This window comes from Panicum virgatum, chromosome 5N (genome assembly GCF_016808335.1).
Source record: "Panicum virgatum strain AP13 chromosome 5N, P.virgatum_v5, whole genome shotgun sequence".
NCBI classification, from domain to species: Eukaryota; Viridiplantae; Streptophyta; class Magnoliopsida; order Poales; family Poaceae; genus Panicum; species Panicum virgatum.
Window position 1 is genome coordinate 9,144,101 of NC_053149.1, and position 11,298 is coordinate 9,155,398.

General features: G+C 45.0%; 1 protein-coding gene across 3 annotated transcripts; it reads right to left on the reverse strand.

The window, feature by feature from the left end:
- Positions 1 to 203: 203 nt before the first annotated feature.
- Positions 204 to 8,156, reverse strand: LOC120676017 (plastidic glucose transporter 4-like). Of its 3 annotated transcripts, none has more exons than XM_039957225.1 (14): positions 8,071 to 8,156; positions 7,617 to 7,923; positions 6,702 to 6,813; positions 6,384 to 6,451; positions 5,826 to 5,958; positions 5,654 to 5,753; positions 5,401 to 5,513; positions 5,094 to 5,187; positions 4,845 to 4,998; positions 1,735 to 1,881; positions 1,584 to 1,657; positions 1,402 to 1,490; positions 1,192 to 1,306; positions 204 to 698 (listed from the first exon to the last, which is right to left on the reverse strand). In XM_039957225.1, exons 2-14 carry the CDS (start codon positions 7,855 to 7,857, stop codon positions 516 to 518), a joined length of 1,623 nt encoding a protein of 540 aa, XP_039813159.1. In that variant the 5' UTR covers positions 7,858 to 7,923; positions 8,071 to 8,156; the 3' UTR covers positions 204 to 515. The 3 variants fall into 3 exon arrangements, with proteins under 3 accessions (XP_039813159.1, XP_039813160.1, XP_039813161.1); XM_039957226.1 differs by having other exon boundaries at positions 7,617 to 7,883; positions 8,071 to 8,133; XM_039957227.1 differs by having other exon boundaries at positions 7,617 to 7,883; positions 7,987 to 8,100.
- Between the last annotated feature and the right edge of the window lie 3,142 nt (positions 8,157 to 11,298).

An 11,298-nucleotide genomic window follows, 5' to 3' on the forward strand; every position in this document is an offset into this window, starting at 1 on the left:
AGAAAAATTGCATAAAAAAACAGCAAGAACAGAAATTTGCGACCACGTCAAGATTAAGAACCATATGCGTCCGAAAAGGGGCGTTCTACGATTTCCTTTTCTTTTCATGCTCAATTTATGCATCATTATCAGCATTGAGCACTTCTGAATTATGTCCAGCACAAACGGATTGTTTCTCAATCATAAACGGGCACACATGAGGCTTGATTGAAAATAGTTGTCTTTATTTTCAGGAGACAGAGTTCATCTATACACCAGAAAAACGAAAAATCTAAGAACACAACTTATCTCCGGAAACATCGACGGGTTCAATGATTCTAACAGATGACACGATGGGCAGCTAAACTTAGTGCTCGAACACAAAGCCCTCACTGCACACACCAAGTCACCGATGATTGGCGCTCTTGCCACTCGCTTATTTCTGAATCAAAATGGAACTAGAAACAGGGTCTCTAGGTCAAGGATGCTCGGTTGTGTGCTTGGTTGCATTCTCGATCACCAAAATGGTCAGCATATCAATCTACTACACTTAGTTCCCGTTCAATCTCCTCCAGGGATCGCCCCTTGGTTTCCACCACGTTCCCAGCTATGTAAAGAACTGCAAGAGCACACACTGATGCGAACCCCAGGTAAACGGTGCTGATGCCAAACTTGTTGACAACACTCAAGAAGTACAGGCCGATAAAGAAGTTGGATACCTGCAATGAAAAGGAGGGTAAGGACTCAATGATGTAGGTAGGTAAAAGCCTAGGTTAATTATGCTTCAAAAGTTTCGACCATCTTGGCAACTAGAAAGAATTCCACAAGACTTCAGAGATTTGAATAAATTCGAGTGCAAGATCTTGAATGAATTATACACTGACTAATATACAATGATGAAAACAAAATAATTTTTTGAAAGGGTTAAGATGAGGAAGAAGCTGAAGCATTCAATATTAACTATAAGAAAAACAACTTAGCATGCCCAAGCATCCAATCAATCTTCATCCACCAACGTAACAAATTTACCTTGTATTTTGCAAAATCATGTGGTAAATTACACTTTTAATGATGTGGGGTTAATTATGTAACGGTAACAGAATGACAAAAGGAAAACAAGATATACTGCAACAAAGAAAACAACATGTGATTGGTAAGGACAGATATCTGCATATGGTTTCATTTGTGCATATTTGAACAGTTATGACTCACCCAGTGCATGCCTAGAGATAATGCGACAGCCTTAGCCCTTATTCTGGAGGCAAATATTTCAGGAAGAAGTAAAGCTGGAACAGGACCAGCTCCGAGAGCAAAAGACAGCACATACCTGCATAAAGTTACATTCCAGTTGTGTCAAATGTTCAGTTTCATATACACAACCAACATATCAATCAGCAAGGCCAAATAAGGTAAACAACTTACAGAACAGTGCCAACAACAGCAAGAGTCCCAGAATAAGGCGCCAGAGCTTTCCAGGTGAAGGACAAAGCTAGAAGTAACATTGAAGCACCCTTCAAGGTTTAAAAAAAGAAATGGATATGTAAGCAACCCTGCTGATCGAGAGATAAAATAATCATAGGATTTGTTGAACACAAGGGCATTACCATTCCAGAAAAGCTTGTTATCAGAAGGCTTTTCCTGCCTTGCTTGTCCATTAGAGAAGATGCAATCATAGTGCCTACAAGTAAATAATACCCCATCAGAAATAACATTCTGAAATTAATTCTGAAATATCATTAATAAAAGTAAACATACCAAAAACATTGGCAGCCCCAACAAGGGCACTAGCAGCAACATCAGATGCAATTCCTGCACTGCGGAATACCGATGTAGAGTAATATACAACAGCATTTATACCAGCAAGCTGTTGGAACAAAAACAGTGCCGCGCCCACGCTCACAACTGCAGTATGAGAAATATATCAGGATTGATATGGTAGATCTAGGGATAGCACGAAGAACCTGTTCGTCGCCCTCCCTTGGAGGCTCTGACTATTTTTAGGGTTCTTCTTGCTTGCCTCTAATTGATACATGATAGTCTCTTTTATAGAGACGACTGACTTGACCCCTAAGCAATATCCTAACCGAATAAATCTAACTTATCTCTTTCCTAACAAACCCATCTAATCCTTATTCCCGGCACTGTTCACGCTACCGCGTGGGCCCTGGAACGGCTCCACTTTCCATAACACTACTCCACCCTTCCAAGACAGCTCGTCCTCGAGCTGTGGTGGGTGGTGGTAGCTGCAGCAGAGAAGCAGAGGGGATGCCACGGCGAAGATGACGTCGAGGTTGTTGTTCAGGCCACCTGTGGCCCATGTTCTCCTTCGGGGCGTTCACCAGCATGTGCTCGAGCGCTTCATCGGCGCTAGACATCACCAAGGTGTCCAGGAAGCAGAGGACGCCTTCGCGAACGCTGATGGCAAAGTCGTCATCGGCCTTGCCGTAGATGCAGTAGGAGGTCGCCGTCGATGCCGATGCGGGCGACGAAGGGAGCAGGTGAGGCGGCACAGCCAACAACGAGGAGGCGCGCCCGCCGAAGCTGAAGACAGGGCCGCGCTTGCCGCAGTGGGCACGGCCGTAGGCGCTGACGCGGACTGGGTCGCCGGGGCTACGGCAGGCGATGGAGACGCCAAAGCCGAGGCCGCTCGTGGCGCTGGAGAACCTTCGATGGGCGGTAGCAGGTGGACGAACAGCCGCGGACGTGTGCAGGCGCGCACGGACGCGCAGGCGGCTGCAGACGGGCAGAGGTGCGCGCAGACGGCGTGCTGGCGGCCGCGGACGGAGGTGCGCGAACGACGCGCGGGCGGCCACAGATGGAGGTGTGCGGACGGGCACCGCGCGACGAGCGCGGATAGGCGCGTACAGCCGCGGACGGGGGCGCGACGGGCGGGGACGGATCCACTGTGATGGGGGATGGACACCGCGGCGGACGGGGCAGCCATATCCGCGACGGGCAGATACCCTGCTGATGGGGATGCGCGCCGATGAGGGAGGTTTCGCCAGGCGACGATGGACTGGCGGCGACGGATCCATGATGGGTAGGGGCTGCTGCTCCCCGAGCGGATCGACGACACCAGCCGACGCAGCTGGTGTCGCCGGTGGCAGCGGCGTCAGAGACGTCGGCGGAGCTCCTGGCGCCACCGGTGGAACAGCGGGGGATGGCGGTAACGGCGTCCGTGGTGCAGGGGTTGACGAAGACGAACCCGTGCGTGGCGCGGCGTAACCCAGAGGCGAGGCTGCGCGTGGCGCAGGCGTAGGCGCCATGACCCCGCGGGGCACGGCGTGCAGCGTGGATGGTGGAGGCACCGGCGGCTGCGGCGGAGGGGAAGGGGCCGGCGGAGTCGCTGACGTCGCCTGCGGCGGAGTCGCTGGCGTCGCCTGCGGCAGAGTAGATGGCGCCGGCGGGTCCACAGGCGGTACGGGTGTGGGAGGCGCCGGCATGTGAGGCGTCGATGTCGGGGTTGATGCAAGGGCAGGCACCCTTGTCGTTGTGGCCGCAGTGGGTGCCGGTGAGGATGCGCACATGGAGTCGAGCTTGGCGAAGATCTCGGCGACGATGGAAGATGCAGTCGCAGGCCGCGCTGATGTTGGTTCGGCGGCCGGTGCAAACTTGCGGCTGATGGCGGCAACAAATCCTGCCCACGAAGGAACGCCAATGTTCCTCTCCACCCAGCAGTACCACTGATATGCGCTGCCCTTCAATTTGAAAGAAGCAATCCATACCTTCTCATCTTCTACTATCTCCCATGCGTCGAAGCACAGGTTGCAACGGTGCAACCACTGCAAGGGATCAGAACTCCCATCAAAGGCAGGGATGCCGAGTTTGTGGGCGATCGTGGGGGCTGCCATGGACAAACTACTGTAGATGCAATCTGGACGTGGTGCTGGATTCGGTTTAGGGGTGGGAGTTGGGTGGGATTTATGGTGGTGGTGGCTGAAATGGATGGTGTCGCAAGATCGAAGGCTCTGAATACCAAATGATATGGTAGATCTAGGGATAGCACGAAGAACCTGTTCGTCGCCCTCCCTTGGAGGCTCTGACTACTTTTAGGGTTCTTCTTGCTTGCCTCTAAATGATACATGATAGTCTCTTTTATAGAGACGACTGACTTGACCCCTAAGCAATATCCTAACCGAATCAATCTAACTTATCTCTTTCCTAACAAACCCGTCTAATCCTTATTCCCGGCACTGTTCACGAGGTACAGTACCGCGTGGGCCCTGGACCAGCTCCACTTGCCATAACAGGATACATGTTGTTTTTTCACCATAATATCAATTACTTAATGTTGTGGGTTGTGCACAGTCAATATATCAAATCTGCCATCATCAATTACCAAACATTTGCACATGCCATATTATACAATATTCCTATTCTCAATCCTATATTGCACATGCCAGAACATTAATTTTTTTGCAACTGAAGGGAGTATCATACAGGTCCTAATGAAGCTATCAAAAGAAGAATAAATTAGCTACACAAATTATTTAGCTTGTTCACAAGCAATTTATGAGTTATCTCAGGTGCATGGAATTCAAGGCCATTGTACATGTGATAGCATAAAACCCATTAACATAATTATTAGCCTGATATATGCATTTTGTTTTCATATATGTAACATGGATATATGTTGGCGATTGCTATGCACCAAACCACTTTCATCCCACCAAAATATTTGGAGTTCTAAAACCCATCACAATATTTGGTCAAGTGGTCAAAATTCTCCACCAAGTCATTGACTTCATTAGATGTTGGCTGATGATAGTGATAGAATGGAATGACAAAATAATCAGAGAAAAATTCTTCACACAATTGTTAGGGAACCACATTTCCCAATTCTAAGACTGTCAAAACAAAACTACCTTTCCAATAGCGGTTGCTGAAGAGATCAAACCAGCCAGCTTCTGGCTCCGAAGAACTTTGGCCACTAGCTCTCAGATCATACATAACTTCCGTAACCTTTTCTTTTCCATACAGTCTTTTTACAGCTGATTCAGCTTGGGTAACCTTTCCTTGCTGCAGTTAATGTCAGAAGAGTAAATGTTGAGTTTTGTGCCACAGCCTGGAGGTCTAGAGTAGATAGTATGGTCAAAGAATTTGCAAATAGAAACCTGGAAAAGCCAACGAGGACTTTCAGGTGAAAAGGCCATTCCTACAGCCAGTAAAATGGACGGAACTACAGCAACTCCAAACATTGTCCTCCACCTGATTAAATAGTTACAAAGGGCAAAAGCATGAATACCATCCATTTACCATACAAAATTTGTTGACATATGCATATCTAGATCTACTTTACAGATTACAAAGGTTCGGAACATATGTTGATTTCTTTCACTGCCCTTAGAATACCATTGCTTTCGCCAATCAAAAAGTAGAATGAAGCAGAAAAACAAATGGATGAGAAAATGGAAAACTCACCAGGCAGGATTTCCTGCTAAAGGCAATCCAGCCAACAAAGCTGCAAGAATTCCAATGCAGATAAATAGTTGATTAACAGTGCCAAGTGTTCCACGGATTTCAGTTGGTGATATCTGCAAAGTACAGGAAGTTCATTTGTTGGAAATGTTTGTCAACATAGGCAGGAGCTATTGAACAAAGATAGGAAATGACTGTAACGTTAGGCAACAGAATTAGGTTTTGAAAAGCAACAATCATTTCAGCAAATCACAACCTCAGATATGTACAGGGGAACAAGAGCAGATGAGATCCCAATACCGATTCCAGCAAGCAATCGACCAATAATCATTGCCCGGATGTCTTGAGCTGTTGCACTGCAAACGTTTATGTGTCAGTTTCAAATAAGATAACAGTGTCTACTTACATTTAAATAGCTCAAAACACACCTCAAGAATGCACCTAAAGCAAGTGGGACTGCATCCAGGATAAAGGTTCTTGTTCGACCAAATTTATCAGCCAAAGACCCTCCGGTGAAAGAACCTATTGTTGCACCAGCCAGGGATGTGCTGACCACCCATCCTGAGTAACAAACACATGTTTAGCGAAGCAGATGGCAAAATGGTATCTCATAAGCAACTGTTGTCATTGAGTGATTCTAGTCATCAATCTGCTACTTAGAAAACATGCCGATTGTATTTCTTGGCAATGGCGTGGCCATGAATTTTAAACTGGGTGTGCACAGGTGTATTAGACCATACATAATTTAGGTCATGTAAAGAGCTGGTCTCCACTGATATTTGCAAAACCTGGGTGTGCCCAGGTACACCAGAGTACTACCTGGCTACGCCTCTGTTTCTTGGCAAAGATGCATTTGGGCACAACGATTCAAGTTTCAGTTGTTCCTCTACAAATACCGAGAAAAAGGCCATGCTAAAAGGTACTCGCAACTACAATAAAGAAACCAGGAAAGTATGAGTAAGCTGGGCACGTAAAGCATGACATACCTTGTAGGACAGCATTTTCAGCGATCCCAAGATCCTTGGCAAGATGTTCAAGCGCGCCATTGACCACGCTGTAGTCCATAAATATTCATGAAATGAAACCAGGTTATTATCTAACTGTGTACGTGTTTCAAAGGAATACATGGAAACATGTTATTTATCTAACAGTGTATGTGTTTCAAAGGAATACACACAAAAGATGGAATCATACTGCTCCAGCATGTTATTCATTTTCATCAATTAAAATTCAGATGATTAGTAAACTATGCTAATGCAGTTGTCATGAAAACAGTCAACTAGTTGACATGAAAAAGTACATACCCAAGATGGTAACCAAACAAAATAGCACCCAAGCAAGCAACACCAACATATGGCAGAACATGTCCCGAGGATTTAACTTGAACCTTCTCCAACGGAAGATCTTCAGGATCAACTGTATAAGATAATAAAATGAGTTGAGAGATTAACAGGGATTTTCACCTGCAGTTTAAACTTGCAGCAGCAAAGCTAAGTGCATGTGGCACATGAGCAACATCTATTACATCAGAGGTAACATAGTAATCTATGCATCTCCTTTACAAAATGGGTCACACAAGATACGTGCACTCTAACATCATGCGGATTTCTTTTCTGCAAGTATTCCCATCCACTTCCTCTGCTTGCTAATAAGTGTTATAGCTTAATTGAGCACAATGCTCGACTTTCATTAAAAGCCAAATAAGTGTCATAACATTCATAAAACTCACAAAATCCTGATATGTGCAAGTCAACTCCCTTGAGTTTGAAATTTAGATAGCACCATCACCAGTGGAACATGCGCATAAATTTTCCTTTCACAGTTGAGGCCTTGAGGGCAAAATTAAATCAGCTCAACATCGCCTGAGGACCGTACCATATACTCTGATGTCTCCATACATGGATTGAACAATAAGAAGGGCAGGTCCCCAACCAACCAACCAACCACACAGGACCATTACAACAGCTTATTTTGACAGTGAAAATGCATCATGTTTCCATGAATCCCCCAATGCAATTCACGAAAAATTTGCCGAGCATAAAACATCATGCCCTAGCAAATCCGTCGACCTCTAAATGACCAAATTCCCATACCACGACCCCCTCACGCAGAATCTAACTGCAGTCAGCAGATACAGTACCGCAACCGTGACACCAACCCCTACCGCAAAAGCATCGATCCGAAGTTCCAACGCGACAAATCCGTGGCCCGAGACGCACCTGCGGCCGTGGCTTGCAAGCGCCCGTAGCGCGGGCTGGAGCGGAAGAGGCCCCCGACGCCGCCGCGCAGGGTGGCCATCTCGAGGCCGGCGAGATCCGCGGCCCGCGACCGCAGGCCGGAGCAGCACCCGCCGTTGCCCGTCGGCATCCGCACGCCGCGGGGGTTGACGGCCGCCGGCGACCTCCGATCGCCGCTCCACGAGGTGACGCACCCGCCGCCCTTGAGAGCGCAGCGCATCATCCTCTTCTTAACGACGGTGACTGTTCCTGCGATCGCACACCACCACCACCGTAGAAAATTACCCCTCTGTATATATAAAAATAGGAAAGGAGGGTTAAAAAAAAGTCGCCATAATTTGTCGTTGACTACCGCAGACTGGTAGAGTGCTAGTACTAGCTTGTGGATTGGGAAACGACTTCGAGTAATTGGAGAGCTAGCCAGTAGGGGCCGTACCTTCGAGCGGAAGCTGCGGAGAGTAGCGAGGCCTCGACTTGGGGAGCCGGGGAGGAGTTGCCGTGCTGGCAACGACGCCGCCGCGTGCGCCGGATAAGAAGCGCCCGAAAATCGATAACAGGATCTGACAGATGGGTCGTTCTCTGGAATCTGGAGTGAGCGGGACTGTCACGGCCTGGTAGGCCGCGCTAAAAGTTGGCCCAATCAAAAAAATACAGTAACGTCCAGGCCCAGGTAAGCCCACCTGAGATGATGCAAGTCTGAATATCAGCTCGGCCCAAATAGCTGCTTATTTTATTTACATTATTTCAATCTAATAAAAAGGATCATGGTCCTGTTTGTTGCGCTCCTCGCGCTAAAAAAATTATAAATGGGTGCAACTTTACGTGACAAATCTAATGATGATAATTAATTTATGGTTGACTACAGTAATACTACAGTAACTATTTTCTAATCTTGCAGTCAAAGACTTCATTAGATTCGTCTTGTGAAGTAAGGCAGGAACTGTGGAGTTAGTTTTAAAATTTATATTTATTTAATACTCCTAATTATTGATCAAAACTTGCTACATTAGTGTAACAGAACCGCCCAAATTAAACCAGCTTAAGTGCGCTAACTATCATCTTAAGCGTTAATCAAGTAAACACACACTTAAAACGGTGTAATCCGGCAGCCTGTTGGGTTAAGGATCGAAAACACTGGAAGTCTCGCACCAAGACGAGCACAGATGATTACAAGCAGATAAAAGTTCTCAAATTTAATTTACAATGCGGATTTTACAAACAAGTTTACGTAAAATATCAGAGTTCAAATGCAGCGGAAATTAAATAGAAGCTTAGTTTAGAAAAACAACGATTACTACGATGACGTGAGGACGTCACATCGAGCCCACCGATGTGAATCCTGGTTAACTCCAGCCAGCAGTAGTTACCTGAAAACAGGGTGACAACAAACCCTGAGTATACTAATACTCAGTAAGACTTACCCGACATGGGTATACTTAGCCCCACTATTTCGACATGCAAGCTTTTGGCTCTGGAGTTTATTTTTGCTGGAAAGCGAATATTGGTGGATCCTTGCTTTCAATATTTTAGCTCAAGTTTAATGTACAAATATCAACTAGGTTTGCATAAACATCTAGAGCAAACATGGTACATCACATTATATTTTCCAAGAGTATCATAAACATATATTCCATCCTCGTCTTTCAATTCTTATTCCACTTCTTTACTACGATGTGATGCAGTGACCAAGGCTCTCATATCCGCAAGTCACGGCGAATCGATCCGATTTAACCTTACAAGGCGGACCTAACTCACCCGACACATGCAAACCACGCCGGGCCACACGCGTCAGCTGTTTCCATCATTACCACGACATCTGAACCACGCCTGCTAAAACCCAGGTGAAGGGCCCCTCACGACGAACTCCCGGAGAACCCGGAGGTGACATCCAATCCAACACCCGCCATCATCCCACGCCCAGCGTAGCAGGACGGAATTCAGAGTATCGTCGTAAAGTGGTACACAGCTTACCAGTTTCGGCTACCTCCTACTTCCGGTATGTGGTTAGTACTGTTCAATCCTTGGTCATCAGGGCCAACAATGGTACGGTCCTGAATCGACACAGGCGGAGGTCCACTTCCCAAACATTCCATATCCGTAATCCAATTCCTCTCCGCCCAGTCTCCATTTTTCTTTCCTCACATATTCATTCTCAAGCCACTTTTCCATGAGTAACAAAAAAAACTATAGCTCGCGAGTGACAGCAATCACTCGACTTCTACCGGATCCTAGTTAAGCATGGCAATACTAACGACACATGTATACTAGTATAGACTCATAGGTACCTAGGGAGAAACATGCATACTAGGGTTCCATACAACTCCTAAAAATGTAAATGCACAATAATTAAATAAACATTGAATACTCAAATTAGGGGTTATGCTCCGGGGCTTGCCTGGGTCTGAGACAAAGTCAGTTAGTTAGCTGGTAGTCTTGCACCGGCTTGACATCATCCCAGTCCAAGCATGTACTCCAGTCGGTCCTTCAGTCTTCTGGATTGATCCACCCGTGCATCATCTTCTGGCTCGGCTTCAACATTGCCCTCCGGTTCCAGGTGTCGCACATTTAGCGTACCTAGATGATATGCAATGATGCAAATGCAATGCGATTAAAGGAAAAACATGACTGTGCAATCATTTATCGAGTAAACACAACAAACAAACTCAAAAGGCTAAAGGGGGTTGGTGCTGCAATAAGAGAATTCAGGTTCAATTTATTTTAGCCTGAAGTGTTCCCTACTAAAAAGCATTACTAGCTTGCTTAGAAAAAACTAAGCAAGGATATAAAACAAGAAAGAACAATTTATTTAACCAACAAGACATAAAAGTAAAATAAAATATAAGCAACCCATGAACTAGTTCTCACGAGGTTAACATAACTTATACAGGACTAACTTAAATTGTTGGAATTAACAAGCAACTATGATTTTACAGCATTTATTGATAACAGGAGGTAATTAAACTTAACCCCCAACATGACATACAAATTAACTTAACTCAAATCATTGCAAGCACTCACCAAATAAGGATTCGCCAAACCTGTCTAGCTAACAAGAGTTAAAATGATTCACCCAAAAATGACATACTTGATGTATTGAACCATGCAGAAAAGAATCGCTTAGCAATACTTTTGGAAAGTGAAAGCTATAGCTAGGAACTACACAAATGCAAAAACTTAACTTGAGGACATGATCTAACAACCAAAAGTTACCATCATGATGAGCTATTGATAAAGCATGCAACAATATTTTTCCAATATTTAATGACAAAAGAAAACATTTAATTTAGCCCTAGCAAGACAAACAGAACAAAAATAGATTTACAAACATGCACATAGCTTCTGGTTTTGAAATTTTTACAGTGAACTAATCATGCCAAGAGTAAACTACAACATAAATTTAATAATTTTTCTACTTCTAAAACTGCAGATATTAAATAAACAAGCTAAAACAAGCATTATTCATGATTAAATCAAAACATCTTAGAAACATTAAACAACTAGAATGTTAAATATTTTTCCTAACTTAAACATGCCAAAAAAATCTAACCCAACTGGTTTTACATTTTTACCATTTTTCTACTATTTACTATGCATTTTCAAATCTTGCAACCACTTAAATTAACATTTAAAGTAGAGCAAAAACTATTTAGAAACTGAAGATCAA